Below are 22,343 nucleotides of genomic sequence, written 5' to 3' on the forward strand. Positions count from 1 at the left end.
TGTCGGGATTAAGCAAGGAATTTGATGAGGTTTAGGATCAGCTTCAATCTCACATGGCAGACTGGCCAAAAAAGGAAAAATTGGTCAGGATCCAGTGGAGAATGATAAATTGGATCCAAAATTGTCAGGAAGCAAAATGTAATGTTTGTCAGTAGAATTCCAGAGCTTACAGTATCAGTCCCTTTATATATTAATGATTTGAATTTAAATGTCGTGAGAAATTCTGCAAAATATAGTATGTACATTGACAGCAAGGAGGAAATGCACAAATCTTTAAAGGTAACAGATCATTGTGTTTAAATATAAGGTGGAGCCTATATTAACCAAAACAGAGGATATAAGGGCAGAGAGGGTATGCAAGAACTTTATGTAACACTAGTACCATATTTTAAAGATAGCATACAGTCCCAGTCACTGTATTCCAGGAAATTTGTGATTGCACTGCAGGGGAGATTTCAAAGATATTGCAGGACTGAAAAATGTAGCTTATAAGAAAGATTGGATAAAGTAGTTTGTTTTCTTTGGAGCAGAGGAGGCTGAGAGAATGCTTAATTGAGGTGTGTAAAGTTATGAGAACCCAATGTAATTAGGAGGGACCAATTTCTCTACCAGAGATGTCAAAACCCAGGAAGTACTGATTTAAAATAATTGATAGAAGGGCGAGAGAGAAGATTAGAATTTTTTTTCATTTCACACCTGAAAGAATGATAGAGGCAGAAACCTTTTAACCCAATTAGATAGTTCAAAGTGTGTATTTGAAGAGCTGTAAGCAGCAGAGCTGAGCTCCAAGTCCTGGAGGGTGGGATTTGGTTGGAGATCTGTTTTTCAACAATTGTAGTCACCAGAGCCAAATGGCCCCCTGCTACATTGCAAATTTACTGCCATTCTTAATGATTGGCAGAGTAGGCTTGAGAGATTTTATGGCCTATCCCTGCTGTGATGTTCTTTCTGAGTTTTTTTGGATTATACTTTCTACAGTTCTACATTCTGCAACTGGGTTACCATGGCACAGAAATGAATGTGCCTCTGCAGGCACACAGTAACTTTGCTCAGTTTCAGGATTTTCACCCTCTAAGGGTGAATTTCACAACCCTCCGAATAAAGAAATTTCTCGTTGCTATCTTCAGTGGCCCCTTCTCCTTATACTGAAACCTAACCTTACCTGAGGGAAAGTACTGATAAATGTGAGACAAAGCCTGTCAGAAGTCCTGGAACCACTTGCTCCTTATGCAGTCTCCAAACCTGTACACTGATTCTTAGGTAGTTCACATTTCTTGCTTTTATAAAGTCTCAGAATTTATTATATTGACTTTCATATTCTTTGCATCCTAATGTCAGATTATGACCAGGCTATATCTCTCCTAATTAAGTTGAACTCCCTGTATCCAGGTAAAACCAGCCAATAAATTTTATTGCTCCTGGACCCACAGCAAAAAACAATTAGGAACTCCACCTAATGCCCAGGCCGTTGCCCAATGCTGAACGGGACTTACAAATGGCGAGGCCTTACCTTTGCACACTGTGCCATTCTAGAGTGTGCAGAGGGAAATAACAAGTCATTGAAGGGCTATTGTTCCATCTCTGGGAGGAGTCATGAAGGGTTGATGGGTGGTGGTTGGGTTGGTGTCTTGGCTTGGGGAGAGGAATGGTGGTGGGTGTGAGTCATGGGAAGAACAAAGGGAATATCTCAGATGGGGTGGGTTATTGGTGAGTAAATGGGTTATTGGGGGCACTTACCAGCACATTAAGCTTCTTTGTGTGTGTAACATGTTGTAAATGGTGAGACTGAAGGACATCCCCAGCAGGCCAGATTACATGAATGGAATGAGAATAACTGAGCCCAATGATGACAGGCAGAACTGGCCAGTTTTGACAGAGACAAAAGGAAAAATTAAGCTAAAGTTGGAAAATTCGATATTGATTCCAGAAGGCTGCAACATGCCCAGATGGACTATGAAGTGTTGTTCCTCATGTTTGCAGTGGGCCTCGTTGTAACACTGTAGGAGGCCACAGATAGAAAGGTCAGAGTGAGAGTGGGATGGTTAATTAAAGTGGCAGGGAACCAGAGGTGTCAGGGGCACTCCTGTGGGCTGAATGCTCCACAAGTGATCACTCAATCTGTATTTGGCTTTCTGCATTGTAGAAGTGACCACATTGTGAACCCAGAGTGCAGTACGCTAAATTAGAAGAAGTACAAGTGGATTGCTGCTTCACTTGGAAAGTTGTTTAGGTCTCTGTATGGTGGGAAGGGAAGAGGGGAAAGGACATATAGTGCATCTCCTGCAGTTCATGGGTAAGTGATGTGAGATGAGGACAGGTTGGTGGGGACAGAAGAGTGGATCATGGAGACACCAAGGGAGCGATCCTTTTCAAAGCTGAAAGGGGGGAGATTGGAATGTGCACCTGTTTGTAGAATCTTGTTGGAAGTGGCAGGAATTGCAAAGGACAATCTGTTGAATGCAGAGGCTGATGGGATAGAAGGTAAGGACCAGGGGAACTGTTCTTGCTGAGTTCAGGATCACAAGATCACAAGATCACAAGATAAGGGAGCAGAAGCAGGCCATTCGGCCCATCGAGTCTGCTCCAAGGAAAAGGGAAAAAGAAATGGGGTGGGAAAAAAAGAGAGAGAAAAAAAAACTATTCTAATCCCATTTGCCAGCCTTATCCCCATATCCCTTGATACCCTGACTATTTAGATATCTGTCTATCTCTTCCTTGAACACCCCCACTGATCTGGCCTCCACTGCTGTGCGTGGCAAGGAGTTCCACAATTTCACCACCCTCTGGGTAAAGAAACTTCTCCTCATCTCTGTCTTGAAACTGTACCCTCTAATTCTAAGATTGTGCCCTCTGGTCCTGGACACGCCCACCAAGGGAAACAGCCTAGCCACATCTACTCTATCCTTACCTGTCAACATTTTAAATGTCGCTACGAGGTCCCCTCTCATCCTTCTGTACTCCAGCGAGTACAGTCCAAGAGCCGACAAACGCTCATCGTACTTAAGCCCTTTCATTCCTGGAATCATTCTCGTAAATCTCCTCTGAACCCTCTCCAACGTCAGCACATCCTTCCTAAGATGCGGGGCCCAAAACTGCGCACAGTATTCCAAATGAGGCCTCACTAGCGCCCCGTAGAGCCTCATCAACACTTCCTTACTTTTATACACTATACCTCTCGAGATGAATGCCAACATAGCATTCGCTTTCTTAACCACCGATCCAACCTGGTGGTTAACTTTTAAGGTATCTTGTATAAGTACCCCCAAGTCCCTTTGTACTACCGCACTATCAATCTTCTCTCCTTCTAGATAATAATCTACCCGCTTATTTCTACTTCCAAAGTGTACAACTGCACATTTCTCAACATTGAATCTCATCTGCCATTTTCTTGCCCATTCTCCTAAACTGTCTAGGTCCCTCTGCATTCTTTCTATTTCCTCTATGCTCCCTACTCCTCCACTTATCTTGGTGTCATCCGCAAACTTAGCCACACAACCATTTATTCCATCATCCAAATCATTGATGTACAAGGTAAAAAGGAGAGGCCCCAACACCGACCCTTGCGGTGATGAGAGCAAAGGAGTGGGAAATAGACAAGATGTCATCAAGGGCTCTATGATAAAAGGGAAGCCATGGTTCAGGAAGGAGGAAGACATTACAGAGGCACTTCTGCAGAATGTCTGATCATCAGATGAGAGAATGGAATGCAGTCCTTGCCAAAAGCAACTTGGGAGGATGATGAGACTGCAGAGATTATTGTGACCACCAGGTCATCAAAGATTGTCAAAGTAGGAAAGGGGAAAGATTATATTGGCATTGGCAAACAGGAACTACAAAGCGAAAGTAAGTGACAGTTAAAAAAGTGAAGATTGAGAACATGTTGTTCACAATGATCAAGGTGTTGGGGTGAAGGATAATTACAGTAATTGCAGGACAGGATACAGATTAGGATCCAATTGAGACTCATAACATGGGCTGCAGGAGGAGATGGTCCATGAAGATCACCAGCACTGGGTGTGGATACTTCAAAGGTGACAAATGTTACTGCGCAGTCGAGGTGATGTCAGCAGACAAGATATTATTGTAAATATGTACAGACAATTAACTGTATAGTTTCAATATGTAAATAATTTAATAAATGTATTGTTCTATTTCTTCTTGGAAGGAATGTAGTATAATGTGAGTATAAAAGTGGAGCATATCTCATGTCAGAACCCTGATACAATGTTGTGCCCACACATTGAATAAAGGGTGTGTTTGTTTGTCTGAATGTTAACATCACTGCAGTAGTGTTAAGGAAACCTATGACACAACAACTGATGACTTTAGACTCACTTCTGGGTCAGAAGTTGCATCTTCAATGAACACATGATTTGAGAGCCTAGGTGAAAAGTCAAATTGTCAGCATGGTATAATTCAACATGAAGGAGAACGTAATTACCTTTTGCTTTGGCAAGAAGTTCCATTTTCATAAACGCAGTGCATATAAAAGCAGTGGTACATGTCCGAATTTCTCGACATGTGTTTTTTCCAGCATTTTGTTTCTCTGTTTGGGATTTCCAGAATTTGTAGATTTTTGTTTTATTTTACTCAGGTTATGTCCAAGAACTGGCATATCGCAAGGAGGATGGTTCTTTCGCAGCATTTTTAAGTCGACCATCCAGCACATGGTACGTTCAAACTGACTTTTAAATGTTCCCTTTCCTACCTGGGTGTGAGCTGAATTTTCAGAATGTTGTTCTATGAATTACCTTGATGAATTACTGATGCCACTTAGGAATAAAATGCCCTTTCAAATGATGCTTGTTCAGAGAATGCTTTGCCAGTTGTATTAAATGCGTAAAATTGGTTCAAAACTCTCCTACACTAAACATGAAGAATGAATCTGTCTTAACTGCTGTGAAACAATTCCACTTGGAAAAAATTATGGATTGTCCTTTGAAAATAACAGTTGGTTTCTAAAGGGTAGCAAGAATGTATCAACATCCACAGTGGTGTTGATAATGTCTCAGTGGTTAACTTTTTTTTCGTTTGGTTATTTTTAATATGTTGGTATTTCAGTATGTTTATCTTCTGTCATGTTCTAAATTTCTCATTACTTACATGTGCCAGGCAGGTGGTACAGTAAGAGATCATATTCCATATCTGGACCTGGGTTTCAAAGCACATATTTAGAAGATTTTAGGTTAGGGTGTACAGTGAAGGATGAATTCCTACTCTGGGATTTTTATCAAATAAATTTATGTTGCATTTCTTTCAATGCAGGTTGACTGCCTATGTGGTTAAGGTGTTTGCAATGGCGCATAACTTGATCACAGTTGACGCAAATGTACTCTGTGGAGCTGTGAAGTGGCTGATATTAAACAAACAGAAACCTGATGGTTACTTCAAGGAGGAGTATGGAGTTATTCATGGAGAGATGATTGTAAGTGAGATGTCTTTTTATGCTTTGCCATTCCTGTTTGTGTAGGATATGGAACTCGGAGATAATGCAACAGAAAAAGAGGATATTCAGACCAGTGACACTGTGGCAACACTGAAAAGTCAGACAACTTTCCACTTTATTGTTGACAGAAAGCAGACAGCCCTGACTCGTCTTCCTTAGTTGTCCATCGTTAATAGCCCTTGGACCAAATAAGTTCCTGGCCCATTTCTGAGGCCAGTTAACAGAGAGATATGGACCAAATGTGGGCAAGTGGGACTAGCTTGGCGGACACTATGGTCAGCATGGACTAGTTGGACCGAAGGGCCTGTTTCTATGCTTCATTACTCTATGAGTCTGTGACACATTCCTATGATCTGGGGACATTCTTAGGACAGACAAGGTAAAGGTGACAGTTTTCTTACCTTGAGAACATTGGATGGGTTTAAATGACCATCCAGTCATTTGTAATCCCATTCCATCATTTTTCATTCCAGATTTTATTTAGTTACTTGGAATAGTAATGCTAATTGCAACAATGGTGACCATGGAACCACAGGATTGTTAGAAAAACCTATCTGGTCCTCCAGGGGTAGAAATCCACTGTCCTTAGTCTGTGCTATATGTGACTCCAGACTCTGTGTGATGTGGTTGCCTTTTAACTGCCTAGCTAGTCACTCAGTTTAAGGGACGATCAGAATAGGCAAAAAATGCAGGTCTTTCCAGAGGTACCCACATCTCATAATGAATAACATAGGACGAGGCAATGAAGTGTCGATTTTGGATTTACAGATACATTGAGAATCTAATTTGTGTGGTTTGCAAATTAGAAATGTCAGTCCTCAATACTTTGAATGTTTTAATGAGTAAATTATGCACTGAAGTTGCACTTTCTTTTTAGTTATTTGAACTATCTTAAACAGGAAGCAACATAATCCATATGTGTGCAGAACTGAAGTGGATCTTGTGATGGAGTTTGGAAATGGAAAGAGAGATATTAAGGGAAAGGATTTTCAAAGAGGTGGGATGTAGGCAACAGGGTGCTGAGGACAGCGACATGTCTACAGAAATCTGTCATTTATAGAGACAAGGGAATGGAAAGGAGAGAGAGAAATGTGGGATTTGGGAGGCAGGTTGAGACAAAGTGATGAAAACTTCTCAAGAATATACAGAAAAAATAGACAAAAAATTCAAAACACAAATTCAAAATTAAAGAGTTTTGATGAACTGCAAAGAAAATGTCTTCAGTAACAAAAGAGATTTATTCTTTTATTCATTCACAGGTTGAGAACATTTCATGCCCATCTAAAATTGCACATCAACAATGCTATCAGTCATTTTACAGTTTGTTGTTTCGTTGTTTAAATATATCTTCATCATCCAATCTTGATGGGGCAATTTATATTTTTTTCACTGAGATTATTTTAGGCCATTGTCATTTTAACAACAATTAAATCACTGCTTTCATTAAATGTAATACTTGTCTTAATTCAAGCATTGTTCAAACATGTGTTCAGGGTATATTTTTCATTTGTGTTGATTTCCTTCAGGGAGGAATCAGACAATCAGAAGGCGACGTGCCGTTGACTGCATTTGTGCTGATAGCACTAATTGAAGCTAAAAGTTATTGCTCGCATTATGTTACGGTAAATCATTTTTATTTTATATTATAAGATACATGGTGCAGGAATTATTTATATTATAAGATACAAAGAGCAGGAGAGTGCAAGCCAGTATTTGCTTTAAATCAACATCATCAAAGACTGTAAGAAGTTAACTGTTGCATTTCATGACAGCACTTCAAAGCTGTAAAATGATGAGCCTATGAAAGGCAGATCAAAGCCCTCAAGGAGACTCAATTATCTGAGGTTTCTTCAGATTGCATTTAGATTTTTATTTTGTTCTGAGCAAAAACTAAAATACAGTTCTATCAGCAAAGATCCACAAATAACAGACAGGCTGATACTTTAAGATAACAAAGTCTGAATTCACAAAGTGGACGTTGATACAACCACCAGCCAATCCTCCACTAAAGTAAGAGGTTTGAACATGTGGCTGGAATTGGAGGCTGTGTCAAGGTGAGGGGCATCATGCAGAGCATGAGGACCTGTAGCTTGGGTTGGTTAAGCATGGGGCTGGGATAAGTATATGTGATTTGGCCACTGATGATGTGGGAATTTTTTATATTTTCCTTACTTTAAGTGATAGAATATCTTTAAATGTCACACAGCATAAACTGTTCTGTTCTGCTGCTCAACCCCAGTTATTGTACATAGAATAACACAAAACAAAATAACTGATTTTTCCATATAATACATATTGCTGTTGTGAATACATGTTGAACAAACTGGTCACTTACACATAATGATATGTCTGTCCAGAGTTGTTTAATGTAAGTGTCATTTCCTAACGTCAGAGTTATGAAAACAGTATCAATAAAGCATCAGATTACCTGGAGCGGCACATAGATGGCCTTGAGAGATCGTATGGTGCAGTACTTTCAGCCTATGCCCTTTCACTGTTGGGTATAAACAAGGAGGACGTTGTCATGAAATTTGCTTCACCAGGTAAGTCTGATTAGTTGCTGTGCCCACACGCTTTTGCCCAACTTCATAACTTTCCTGCCATGTCAGCACGTTCATTTAAACTCATGAGAGGAGTGAGTGAGATGTTGCAGCCGATGAAAACCACGAGTGCTGCACACACAAAGATAAAATGCTGCAGCTGTTTGAAATCTGAAATGAAAACAGAAAATGCTGGAAACATTCAGCTGCTCACAGAGCATCTGCAGAGAGAGCGAAACAGAGTTGATGTTTGTGGATGATAATTTTTCATGGAGAATGTGAGAAAAGTAACCTGTTGAAGCACGGTTGTGTCTCAGGGTTTTGAGGCAAGGAAAAAAGGAGGGAATCTCTGTGACTGGGTGAGCGTCAGGAGGGAGAATGGCAAAAGAGATCATGCTGCAAACACGAAAGGGCAGTCATAGGACAAGCAGAGAAATAAAATATGAGTTTAGTGAAGGTGTAAATGGAACAGCAGAAATATTATCTGAATTGTTAACACAGTGTGGAAGACTGTAATGTTCCTCCTGAGAAGACGAGGTGATGTTTCATGGATACAGAATAGGAGGCCCAGGTTAAAGAGATCAGAGTGCGAATGTCACAAATAGTCATAGGGTCTAGGGCAGCACAGTGGGAATGTCACAGAATGAGACGGACAATGAAGGCGGTAGACAGTTGAAAGCTCAGAGTCGTGCTTGTGAGCTGAATGGACATGAGCATTTCCATCATTTCCTGTTTTTATTGTGGATTTCTTGCTTTGGAATATTTTCTGTTCAAATGCAAGACCTTCCTCTTGTGCTGATGGTTTGGGATTGAGAAGCCGAATTTTGATCCGTCTCTTCGGTAACTGTGCACAAGATACACATTCACTGCCTGACAAGCCTCAGGTTTGACAAAACAAAGTGATCTCAGTGCACTCATTGAACATGGCTGCTTCATCCTGTGTGATAACAAGAGTATGTACTTCTCTTCAAGTTCTTCTTAATTATGTAGTAACGAAAATATTTTAAAATTCGTCCTTGTTCTTTGCTGATTCAGCAGCAAGAGGTATTTGCAAACAAATGAGGCACTATATACATGTTAAATGTTTTAGAAGCTACTTTATTAGGGTTATATAAAGAATAAAATACAGAAAGGAAGAAGAATACTTAAAATACAGAAGGACGCAAAATAATACTTATCAACCAATCAATGAACTGATCTATATAATGCCGGACGGAAGGTCAGGTGTCCAACAGCCTTTCACGCAGCCTTTAGTATGTGTCTTAGCACCTGTCACGACCCAGCCTAAGGGAAGGTCCCGATTTGCACAAAGAAGGTGCCCCCTTTTATACCCCTCAAAAACTTAACATAACTTTTACCCCAGTACTTTTCCATTCCTTAGTGGTACCAGCCTGTACCTTCTTATCACTCACGACCTTAGACCTAAACGCATAACTTAGAAACAGAGACAACAGGTCTGTAAAGAAGAAAACATTCTTCATCGGTATCTAATCTCAAGGATGTGCATCAGTACTCAAGTTTTCAAAACATTCCCACATTCTGAGCTGACAATATTTTGTCTTACAACCACCATTTTGAGTTACACACAACTACACATACAAAGGAGGAATCAGAAATTACTTTTGGATCTTTTAACTCTTTCCTTACAAATGCTAAATGTACTTGGAAGAGAGATCTAGACAGATACACATTAGGCATAGAGGAGAAACACCTTTTGTTGCCAGCACCAGATGTGTGCAAAGAACTTTGGCTAATGGATGTCCTCAATTCCAGCTGCAACAGTTCATTGAGTTCAATGTGTAGGAGGTGAGTACTGTTGTCAGGAGATAGTTGTCCTTGCATGTTTAGAAAGGTGATGAAAGATGGAGTTATTCTGGAGGGTTTAGAGAGAGAAAGAGAGAGAGAAAGAAACAGTGGTGTCTGCTTTGAAATAGATGGTGCAGTTAATTTGAACATTCATCACTTTAACTGCGGTTTTTCTCTTGCACTTTTTTAGACAAATCATACTGGCCAGTGGCAGGAAATGCTAACTCTCTGTACACTATTGAGGCCACAGGATATGCCCTTCTATTCTTCTTGCAGCAGGAGCGGTATGAGCAAGCTGGTAAATTAGTGAGATGGCTGTCAAAAAGGAGCGAATATGGAGGAGGCTACAGCTCCACTCAGGTAACACAAATCCACAATGAATTTATATGGGAGTTTGCCTGAAATCTCATGTTTGCCTGGAGGCTGGCCTGATGAACTAGAAAATCACCAACTGCTTAAGGCAGACCCATGGTTAAAATGCATTTTGTCACATCTTTTAGGCTCTATCATGAAATATAGTAAAATCCCATTCACGTAGCACACTTGGGACCTTGGTGGTTGAACTAACAGATTTTCTGGATTGTCGGATTTTATTCCATTAACAATCCAGCACACGTAGTTCACTTTTTTATATGTTCACCAGTAGTAGAATAATAATCTTTCCAGTGAACATGCTAAGTTTACAGGGGATGTGGGAAAAGGAACCTGGTAAGTTTCAAGGGAGCGCAGGCACCCAGGCTGGGCGAAGGGACAGGAACCAAGTCAGGTGAGTGGATGGGAAGCACAGGAAACATTACCTGGTGAGACAAATGCAGGATTTCCAAATAGTCAAATCGAAGTTTATTGGAATGTTACTGTACTTAACAGTGTATATAAAAAAAAAATCCTGGACATTCATGATGTGTTCTAAAGTTCAAAATAAATATCACATAGCTTAAGTCAATTTCCAGATTGTACAAAGCATTTGTTGATGAGATTTACACTTGAGAGTTGTGCACCCCCTTTTCTCAATTTGGTAACAACATTGTCATTTCTAGAACAAATTCTCTCAGTGGTTTGAGTGTTTCAGTTGAAACTCGAAAGGAAACTGTTCACATGTTAATTACTGCTGTGTGCAAATTTGGTGGATCATGGGAGTTTCATCTGAAATTTCTACAAATATATTCAACAAGAAATTTTTACTTCCTAGGCGACAATAGTTGCATTGCAAGCACTGGCCAGGTACATGATTGATGTTCCTGAATACAAGGAGGTTGACTTGGATGTGGAGCTGTCCATTCCTAGCAGGAGCAGAAGTATTCCTTGGAAGTTTGATACAGGAAATGCATATGTAACAAGATCATTAAAGGTTTGTTCGTGTTCTTGTTCAGAAGGTTGGTGTATTTATTCCCATTTGCTAATGTTCCAGATCATGTGTATTGTTGTTCCCTAAGGTGACATTAATAATTTGTAGTTGATAGGCTCATAAATGTTTCTCTACCCACTAACCCGCGAAGTGAATTAAATTTACCGTTTAGTAACTCCATCTCTGGCACTGAAACAAGCCATTTGGTTCAACAAGTCGTTTGATGTGTCTGCTGTGCAGGAGTCTCCTCCTGCAGATAGAAAGTATCTGTGGTTATAGTGCTTGAATCCTATTTTTGCTTTATTCAGGTTACTCTGTAGCATTTAAGGGTTCCAGTGACAGATGAGAGAATTTTGCCAAGCAGATTAGTGATTAGTGGAGGGGGTCAGAGAACAAAGTTGCAGAAAGTTACAAAAAACTTTGCAGAATAAAAAGAGGACAAAGTTTGCAGAAAGTTGCAAGAATAATAAGGTTGTCATAGTAGGGGATTTCAACTTTCCTAATGGAGACAGGGACCGCCTAAGTGCCAAGGGCTTAGATAGGGTGGAATTTGTTAACTGAATTCAGGAAAGTTTTCTTACGCAATATATTGCAGGCCCTACCAGGGAGAGCTTGACCTATTCTTGGGAAATGGGGCAGGACAAGTGACTGAGGTGTCAGTGGGGAAGCAGTTTGCATCAAGTGAGCATAGTTCTTTTAGTTTTAACTTAGCTATGGTCCCCAAGTTAAAGTTCTAAAGTAGGGGAGAGCTAGCTCATTGGATGTACAATTGGCTTGATGGTAGGAAGCAGAGGATGATGGTGGCAGGTTGTTTTTCGGACTGGTGACTACTGGTGTTCTCAGGGCTCGGTGCTAGGTCCATCGCTGTTTGTCATCTATATCAATGATTTAGATGAGAATGTACAAGGCATGGTTAGAAAGTTTGCAAATGACACTAAAATAGGTGGTATCATTGATAGTGAAGATGGTTATCAGGATTTACAGAAGAATCTTGATCAGCTGGGTAAGTGGGCCGAGGAATGGCAAATAGAGTTTAATTCGGATGTGTGAGGTATTGCATTTTGGGAAGACAAATGAGGGTCGGACTTTCACAGTGAACATTTAGGCCCTGTGGTTAGTTGTGGAACAGAGGGACCTAGGAGTACAAGTACATGTTCCCTGAAGGTGGTGTCACAGGTAGACTGAATGGTGAAAAAGGCTTTTGGCACACTAGCCTTCATCAGTCAGTGCACTGAATATAAACATTGGGATGTTATGTTGCAGTTGTATAAGATGTTGGTGAGGCCACATTTGGAATATTTGTGTTTAGTTTTGGTAACCCTCCTATAGGAAAGATACCATTAAGCTGAAAAGAGTACAGAGGAGATTTATGAGGATGTTGCCAGGACTTGAGTTATGGAGAGAGGTTGAGCAGGTTGGGACTTTTTTCATTGGGGCGTTGGAGAATGAGGAGTGATCTTATAGAGGTGTATAAAATCATGAGGGACATAGATAGGGTGAATTTGCATGGTATTTTTCCCAGTATTGGTAAATCAAAAACTGGAGGGCATAGGCTTAAGTTGAGAGGGGAGAGATTTAATAGGAAACTGAGGGGCAAATTTTTCACTCAGAGGGTGATCCGGTTATGGAATGAGCTGCCAGAGGAAGTAGTTGAGGAAGGCACATTAACAACATTTAAAAGGTACTAGGACAGGTGCATGGATAGGGATGTTTTAGAGGGATATGGGCCAACTACAGACAAATTGGATGACCTTAGATTGTCCAATCTTGGTAAGCATGGATGAGTTGGGCCGAACGGCCTGTTTCCATGCTGTATGACTCTTTTACAAATCTTCACAAAGTCTCTCAGTCTCTCCCTGGAAGCAGACCAAGAACAATATGGATGAGAACCAGACTCCCTAATGGGTGTGAAAGTGTTGAGACCATCTGGGAATTTGCAAGCGGGTGAAGAGGGATAAAGGCACAGTTAAAGCAGCCAGGAGTATCTGCTCATCTTCAACATTGCTTTTTTTTGATATAATGTCTGGAAGGCTGGTTTGTCCTGCATACTGGTTGGCTATTACTTTGACAACCTGCGTTGGGATTTATGAGAAGGTAACAGACTTAAACCTTCTTAAGCTAAAGCTGTTCAGAGATACTTAATAGTATATTTTCCATACAGCATTCATTACATTCCTTGTTCAGTTACTCTTCAGCTGAGGATGAAAAGTGTTCATTACAGGTGCACAGGGAGCATAGGGATCATCTGGTATCCGACCTTGATTGTTGATGGACAAGTTATGCCAAAAAGCTTGCATATTGTCAAATCATTTTATAATATTTAACTCCCAAAAATGATCCAGTGGTGAACATCCAAATTACCAAGGTATATCCATGTATCTCCATCACTGTTGCAGCATGCAATGTCTACTGGATGTAATACAGAACAACACAGTTTGATCCTGGCAGAGATTTGAGGCAAAACAAATCTCACTGTAGGAAAGACTTCAGCAATGCACAGGAAGGACTCCCTTCCTCTCTCAGCCTCCCAATCACATCTTGAGTACAAGGAAGGAATGCAAGCTGTTTATCTCCATGCTTTGCTGTCTTTTGTCAGAGTTTGTCAACATGAAGTTTTTCCATGTCATGAATTAAAGCTGTTGGTGCACGAAAGCTTGTAGTCATTTTCTGGATTTTGGTTCATCGTATTTTTATTGCTTGGGACCAATGACTAACCTCTGCTGTCTGTTATTTCAGCTCAATTCTTTTGAAAGGTTTTCTGTTCTCGCAAGTGGGAGAGGACAAGGAACACTGAAAGTAAGTGTTGGTGGCAATTGCTTTCTCTGTATGTCGGAAATGAACAATTTTTCAGGAAGGGAAAACAAGTGGGCAACAGAAGTCACAATAGAAGTTCACTCATTTTCATCCAGTCACTGAAGATTCGATCATCAAAGAGTCAAAGTGCCAGCAGTGGCAACGGAATTCCAAAGCATTTTAATCAAGCCACAGTTTAAGTACTTGGATATTTGCCTGTACGGACACTTACGGCATAAAAGTATTCAGTTTTTTTGAAATTGTTTTAAATTCCAATTATGTGAGTTCATTGCTCTCCCTCCCCCTTCTCCCTTTTTCTCTCTTTCGTCTCCCTCCTGCCACCAATAACCCGCTCACCTTGCCTTTCTTTCTCGATCTAGAATTCTCTCTCTCTTTTCCCTGTCCATTCATCCCTCTTCCCTTTCTCTCCCAGTATCTTATGGTAAATATCCATGATCAAAGACAATTAGCAGGTTTGTTTTCACGGAGACATTGCTTACTTGTATGTATTCTATGGGAGAATTTGTATGAAGACAGAGTTCCGGAAGTCAGGTCTTCAATAATCGGGGGGAGCCCCTGTAACTTGCGAAAAGATGGGAGAGGCATTATGAACAATTCATTTGGAAAGGGTGCCGTGCTGCAGCACTGGAAGGCAGGGAATGTGGTTCTTCTATTTCAGGAGGTACCAGTAACCAATAAGTTTATTTGTGTCATAGGATACAGTTTGTTCTGTGGAACAGTTCTAGGGAACTGTTAATGAATTATCACAGATTTTCAGTCAAGTGGAAGGAGACTGTGGCAAAGTACAGAAAAACATAATTAAGCTTGCAGAATACTTATGAAATTTGTCATTGGGGTTTTTTATTATAATTAGGGTTGCAATTAATTGCTATTAAAACAATTGATTAATGCAGTAGCAACTTAATGCAGCAATTTCATGCATCTTGTTGTACCACACCTCACAGTACCTTTAGTGGTGGACATCTCTCAAAATCTCCAGTTATTGAATTGTGTACACCTACTAATGGTGTTGGATGACAGATTCTACCTCTCTCTCTCCCCATTCCTGCTTTTTAATCAAGTCCTTTGTTTCAATAAGTGAGAGTGACAACATAAATGGTGTTTATCATGGGAGGGAAAGGGTGCAAGGGTGACTTTAGCTTTGGTGGTGCACAAGGGGTGTGGGGAAGGAGAGAGAGAGAGAGAAAGGTAAGAGAGATGTATAGATAGGAGAAAGAGAGAAGGAATTATAGAGAGAGGAATAAAGGAAAGAGGAGGGGTTTGGGATAACAAGAGGGAGAAGAAAGAGGGCGAAGGGGGAGGGAGAACAAGAAACGAACATAATTAAGAGTTAATTTAAGACAAAACTTGCTTGATACTCTAATTATGTCATTATGTTCCCCAATATGTATCCTCTCAGTTCTCCTGTCATTCTTGTGAATCATTCTTACTGCTTCTCCATCTTTCTATAAGATACAGGCCAGAATTGTCAGACTTTGCCACTTATTTTAGAAATAGAACCAAAAGAAGATCTGATCAAACATTGTTAACAATTTCAATCCAACCAGCAAAATGGTGCAGGAAAGGTAATTAAACTTTGAAGGACAGATTCACCGCCTTTGTAGAACGGTTAATGAAGGAAGATCAAGAGTTGGACTCAACACAGTGATGTTATTTGAGATAAAATCAATCAATAGCCTTTCTGAAGATATTCCTGTATTTCTCTACTTTTATCAGTGGTTTAACTTCTGATGGGTAACCTCTAATTTTGTTTCTTTTATACAGGTTTTTACAACTTATTATGCATTGTTGCCTAAGGAAAGGAAGGAATGCAAGAACTTCAATTTGGAAGTAACTGTTGAAGAGGTTGAGGAAGGTGAGCAGTGCACTGGGAGCATTAGTTCTTAATAATGAGCTTCTCAGCATTAGTTGGACCACAGCAAACTCTGAAATATAACACAGAAAAAGAATCACAGCTGCAGTTCTTAGTCTTTTGACTAGAAATGTTAAATAATATCTCAATATTTCCTTTTTACTCTCGAACCATTTCTTTATCTCAATGAATTCTCTCTCTCCTTGTCTATCACTTTTGTCTGTCTGTTGGGGATTATCTACCGTCAGTCAGGGATTTGAGGAAGCCAAGTAAACAGTGGGGGTTAAGTTAGCAGCAGGAACGGGCTGCCTGGATTTTAATTCCTCTTTATGTTAGTTACCATTGAGCACAGCCTTTCATGGATAAGAATTACACTTTTTGGTTTGTGAGATTGTATGAAACATGACCCCAAGTGAAAATGGCGAGTGTGATCAACCATTTCAGTAACACAATAACTGCAAGTACCAGCAGCAAGCCTGATATAGTTTGACAATCATCCAACAAAGAGTCATGATTATCCCAGATACTTTATGACATTAGACTTAGCAGGAGCTGGGAGTTGTCCTCTTGCATGACACCTTAAATTTTGCAGTGTTCTTCCATGGTGATTAAAATTGCAGGAAACTTGATATCAAGCAGGAGTTCCAATGAAAGTGATCAAAATTTGGAAGCTAAAATGAGAGGGGGGCTGAGAAAAAAATTATTTCACTTGCCAATGGTGGGGATCTGGAACTGGCTGCCTCAAAAGGTGGCAGATGGAGAAACTGTTGCCACCTTTAAATAATAGCTGGATGAGCACTTGAACCTGCAGCTGAGAAATATTATTAACCTTGTTTCTTTTTAGCCAATATGGACACAAAGGGCCAAATCACCTCCTTCTGATCTGTAAATTTCTTTGAGTCTATGGATACTTGAGGAAGCGTTCAAAGGTGGGAATGGATTTAATAGGGCAGAGGGGTTCAGGAAAGAAATCCCAGTGCCCAAGAAGTGATTGTGAGGATCTGGGCTATGTTGATTATTCTCCTCCCCATTGCATCAATTCCACATTTGAAATAATTCTGCAGATTTTGAATTTGATTGAAAATGACAGATTGGCCAGAGGAATCCTTCCACAGCAATTGCACTATTTTCAGCTGAACAGTCAGTGGAACGGCAGCAGGTCACCAGATTAAAAGTTCAAAATAAAAACCACATTATTGCACAAAGGGTCAGTTTTGGCTCTGTTGATAAAACTGTTGCCTCCAGAAAAATCATGGATATACGCTGTACTCAGATAGTTGAACACATAGTCCAGCTGTCCTTTCATGCAGCACTGAGTGAGTGCTGCACTATCAGAGATGATTTCATCCAATCTTCTGGTTGATCTCTCAGGTGGATGTTATTCTTTGGTGTTCTGGTCAACATTTATCCCAGAAAACCTGCACCTAAATGCTGGGCTGAAATCTTGATATCTGCAAAATGGCTGTTGCATTTACTACATTACGGCAATTTATTTCATAAATTACTGAAAATTTGTTTCATATAGTGTTTCCGAAAGTACTTTAAAAATTAAATTGCAGTAAAAAACGCACTTACCCTATGTTCATGTTCGAGTTACAACTGGGAATCAAAGTATTTGTGATTAAAGTAATTAACCTTGTTTTGCATATTTATAGCTAAACGACCTGAAGGTGCTCTGAATACTCTCCTGATAAATATCTGTGCACGGTAAGTGGCTCAGACTTCAATGAGTTTGGAGTTATGTTCGTATTCTGTTATCAGGCAGGAAATTGGTTTCAGAAGTTAATGAGAGAAAACATAAGAATGTAGAAACTTTGAATATCTACAGGGCCACTTAACCTTTCGTTTCTGTTCCAACATTCAGTCAGGTCAGGTCTGATCCGTGATCTTATTCCATATCCTGGCCTATTCCTCAATTCAATCTGTGACCTCAGTTAACAAAAATCTATTAATCACAAATTTAGAATTATTGATCAAACATTCTTTGCCATTTTTGAAGAAAGTTCCAAAGCATAGAAAATGCACTGCATCTTTGTATTCTGTGCTAAACATCCCTGATTTTTGTATGAACATCATACTTGTTCCTCACACAAAAAAAAATCATCCATTGTGAAAATGCCAGTATGGTTTACATCCAGAAACAAAATCTGAAAACAGGACTTGTGCAAGGTACCTCTCTCACTTCACTGAGATTCCCAACCACTTCCTTGTGCAGCAATCAGAGGACATCAGCCGTTAAAGGCACATTCTCCATGGCAGCCAGATAGGAGCAACACACATTGTAGCTGCATGGAGGTGGGAAGGGAAACAGATTCAGCTCACATTTGCAGCCAAAGTGAAATGCCCATCATGGTCAATGAGGTAAATTGCTTCTGGCAAACTCTGTCTGCCCAGACAGTGGGGTAGAGGGTGGAGTTGACGGAGAAGAATCATGGTAGGAGTGAATGGTCGTGTGGCTAGAGAACCTGCTGAGCCCACTGGCAGGTAGATGCTTCAGTAGTCTTCTTCAGGAATGCGAGTTGCCACACATTGTGGAAAGAAATTTATATCACACAAAATATGCCAGTCATCTCTTCCAAGAGTGAATAACCCCACAGAATGGAACAATACTGAATGAAGTTTTGTTATTTCAGGGCCATCTGCACGCCACTGTTTACACCTTGTGGAGTGGAGATCCTCTCAATAAAGGGTGTTTTATGCAAAGATGTTTGTGAGGTGTCATTTTTAAGAAGCATCACTTGGACAGCCCTCTCCAAGGGTGTCCTCACCAGGAGTAACCTCACTTGCTCCCCTCTTTCTCTTCTCTTGTTAAAAGCTCCCAAGATTTGTTTTGTTACTAACCTGTTTTACTTTGGCCTTTACAGCTATCAGAGCAATACAGAATCCTCAATGGTTATTTTAGACATTTCCATGTTAACTGGATTCTCTCCAGATACCAATGATCTTGGTCAGGTAGGTCATGTTTTATTCATTAAGAATGACGAATTTAATTAGCAGAAATATTCATGTATTTGCAACTAAGTTTACAAAAGGGATAAGTGGAGCATATATTCTGATGGTTTTAACACCTGCTACATGAGCAGTAACCACTACCTAACAACAAAGAATTAAGTCTGTGCAATATACTGGAGATGCCCACATTGCTTTATTGAACCTTATCTACTCAATTTAAATAAAATAAGGGAAAAATCGTCTAGATGTGCATTAGGTAAAGAGAGAACCTGCCAGTGAAGTGTTAATTTAGAAGAGATATTCAGAATATGTGGAGCATAATCTGATACAAAATATTAAACCACTGGTCCTCACGAGCAGGCTTCTACCTTTCTCCCCCTCACTTTCAGCACACAATGTTTCTGTGGTACCTCTCTCACCCTTCAATGCCACCAACACTCTCTCACCAATTCAACCTGGTGGTGTTCCCCTACTTCTCACCCTCTTGTTCACCTGCCCTCTGAACTCTGCTTGGCTAAGCCTGCCATCAAGTGCGTTTGAGACTTTCAAATGGCTTTATGGATTTATGTTTCTTTCTTGAATGACTTTACAAACTATGCATTATTAACGATTATTCTACCTTGTTTCCAGCTTAAAAATGGAATAGAGGATTATATATCAAGATTTGAACTGGACAAGGCATTATCCACCAGGGGATCACTGATCATTTATTTAGATTCGGTAAGAAGATTCATGTACTTGGCAACTATGAGAAAAAAGACAGAAAGAGCCTTACTTCTGAAATGTAATGCTCTGTTCACACCCATTTTGTGTTCAACAAGCTTCCACATGTGTTATGGGGATTATGATCAGATAGTCTGTTTATGTGGTGTTGGGATGAGAGGAAATCTTTGTTCAAAATCGGGAGAAAGCTTGTAGCTGATCTTCAAACAGGTGTTCCAAGAGGGTTTTCAGAGCTAAAATTAACACCTTGTCTGAAAAGGAGCGTCTCCAACAGGGCAGCACTCCCTCAGAACTGCACAGAAGGATTAGTATTTGAGTCTTTAGAGTAGGACTTGAACCTGTAGCTTCTGACTTGGAGATGAAAGTGAAATGTTACCCACTGAGGCACAACTAAAGCTGGCTCATGATTGGTGAATCCAAACAAAACACAACGTCTTCCCACAATAAATGACAAACTTTGGCCCCAGAAATGTGTTAAGAGCTGCAAAAGCCCCATGCCTCCAAGGTTGAAACAGCTACAAAACAAGGAGCTGGTATGTCCCTCCTATTCACAAAGACTCAAATGCTTAAAATTATTTTAAATTAATCTTATAACAAAAAAGTTATCAAAGAGATTAAAACAACACTAAAAGCTTAAAGTAACAAAAACATTTGGTAAAAATTAAATTAATTTGCTCAATTCAAAATTATGTATGTTTGCTGAATTTCAGCCCAGAGCTTATCCACTCCTTTGAAATGAATGTTTGATTGAGAGAAGGTATTTTAAGTTAAAGATCTCAGATGTGATAAAGACCACACCTTTCATGGTCTACAAGGTAGGATCTCCAACTTCCTCTACTGGACTCTCTACAGCAGGCATCTCAAGGCACTTGAAAGATACTACTGTTGTTGTCTGCACAAAATCCTTCAAATTTCCTGGATACATCAGCAAACCAGCGACCACTCCCAGGCCAACAGCCCCAGCATTGTCACATGAGCCTCAATCAGCTGACTCTACTTGGCATCCCATGTCATACACATGTCTGATACCACATATAGAAACATAAACCAGACACTCTATTCCAAGTTATATCACATTAGGAGACGACCAGGCGGACAGAGGAAAAGATTCGATGATTTTCTCAAAGCCACTCAAAATGGAAAAGGAACATGGTATTGATAACCTCAAGTCCTGCACAAACCTTGTGCAAATGGTGGAAAGACTGATGAAGCCATAGAGTCCCCCACAGATGGGGCACATGTCACCTCATGCCCATATCTGGGGGACTCTATGGCTTCATCAGTCACCTCAGAACCCACTAAACCAGAGTGGACGCAAATCATCTTTGACCCTGAGACACTGCCTAAGAAGTCAAAGAAGAATGTACCATGCAAAAGCAAAACACTGCAAATCTGAAATGTAGAAATTTCTGATAAAACACAGCAGGCTGGACAGCATCTGTGGAGAGAGAATCAGGGATGGCCTTTCAGGTCAAGGGCCTTTTCTCAGAGGCAGATGAAATCTGAGTTTCAAGAGGTATAAAATGTGGGGAGAGAAGGAGGAAACAACAGGGGAGGTCACATGACAAGGAGTTTTGAGGGAAATAAACATTAAGAAACAGAAGATGGGTCTGGAGGAGGTGTAAATGGGAACAGCAGAATCGTTGTAGGAAACTGTTGAACCCGCACATTGAATCCAAATCCACTTCTTTTTCAATAGGTCAAAATCTGAAAGAAATTAAAACCACTTTCAACTGCTCTTGTGTAATTCCCATTGAGTAATGAAATGAGCTGGTGATAGAAGGGGATAAGTTAGATAATGTGATGAGTGTGTAAACATTAGATCGGTTTGTTGAGCATCATGCATGATGCAAGCAGGAGAAAAAACTTCTCATTGGCTTTTGAAAAGTTCAAACTCTGTCTGAAAGAGGTAAAGAATGTCAGGTATGTCCCTACTCACGAGATTTAACTTTCTAAGATTTTAACAAGTCTTCTGTATTTGATAATTTTATAATTAAAATTTAGTTCAGCTTGAGTTAATCATTTTTCTTACAAAGTCAATTACTTGATGTTTCACACACCGACATGGTGCCAGTTTTATTTGTTTTAAAAGCTCTGAAGCAACCCAGCTTATTAGACAACCCTTACTGGAGAGCAATGGTACCAATAATACCAAATTCACATGTACAGTTTTATTTTATGGGTTGTGGGTATTCCCTCACTGCTCATCTCCAACAATGCTTGAAAAGATGGCGATGAGATCCCTTCTTGAAACACTATGTCATTCTGTTGAAGGTATTCTGACAATACAATTAAGGGTTCCAGAATTTAGACCAACAGCAATCATGGAACAGTGATAAATTACCAAGAGACCATGGTGTGTGACTTGGAAGGGAATCTATGTCCAGTGTCGTTCCTATGTTTTTCTTCTTGGTCTTTGAAGACTGAAATCTTGTGGCTAATCTGGAACTGATCAGTTGTGCCCTGATACATATATTGTGGCTTTTTGTCTCAAACAGGTATCAAATCTAGAAGACACTTGCATTGCATTTAAAGTGCACCAGTTCTACAAAGTTGGATTCATTCAACCAGCCTCTGTCAAGATCTATGAATATTATGATACAAGTGAGCACTTAGAAGGCTGCCTTATTAATTGAATTTAATTTATTTTTGAGGTAGAAACAAGAAAAGGTGTAAAGAGATCTGTTAGCAGACTGTTGTAGGGAACTTAAAAAATATTGTAAATATGTTAGTCGCTTTTATTTGAAAAAAATTCAACGCTATATTGCCTTAAGACAATTCAAATGACTTACCAATTAATGATAAAATTCCAATGCAACACATTGCACTTTTATTTGTATTAACAAAGCAAAATGCTGGCAAATG

The 22,343-nt window shown here is 39.9% G+C and overlaps 1 protein-coding gene across 1 annotated transcript in view; it reads left to right on the forward strand.

Moving 5' to 3' along the window:
- LOC127585093 (complement C3-like) overlaps positions 1–22,343 on the forward strand; it is an 88,952-nt gene that overhangs the window by 56,477 nt on the left and 10,132 nt on the right. Inside the window, exons 25-36 of the mRNA XM_052042287.1 lie at positions 4,595–4,670; positions 5,266–5,425; positions 6,973–7,068; positions 7,839–7,989; positions 9,983–10,152; positions 10,982–11,140; positions 13,874–13,933; positions 15,716–15,806; positions 17,459–17,510; positions 18,668–18,755; positions 19,386–19,475; positions 21,977–22,082. Of these exons, the coding sequence (XP_051898247.1) occupies positions 4,595–4,670; positions 5,266–5,425; positions 6,973–7,068; positions 7,839–7,989; positions 9,983–10,152; positions 10,982–11,140; positions 13,874–13,933; positions 15,716–15,806; positions 17,459–17,510; positions 18,668–18,755; positions 19,386–19,475; positions 21,977–22,082 (1,299 nt within the window). The remainder of the gene's footprint in view (positions 1–4,594; positions 4,671–5,265; positions 5,426–6,972; positions 7,069–7,838; positions 7,990–9,982; positions 10,153–10,981; positions 11,141–13,873; positions 13,934–15,715; positions 15,807–17,458; positions 17,511–18,667; positions 18,756–19,385; positions 19,476–21,976; positions 22,083–22,343) is intronic.

This window comes from Pristis pectinata, chromosome 31, assembly GCF_009764475.1.
Source record: "Pristis pectinata isolate sPriPec2 chromosome 31, sPriPec2.1.pri, whole genome shotgun sequence".
Classification (NCBI taxonomy): Eukaryota; Metazoa; Chordata; class Chondrichthyes; order Rhinopristiformes; family Pristidae; genus Pristis; species Pristis pectinata.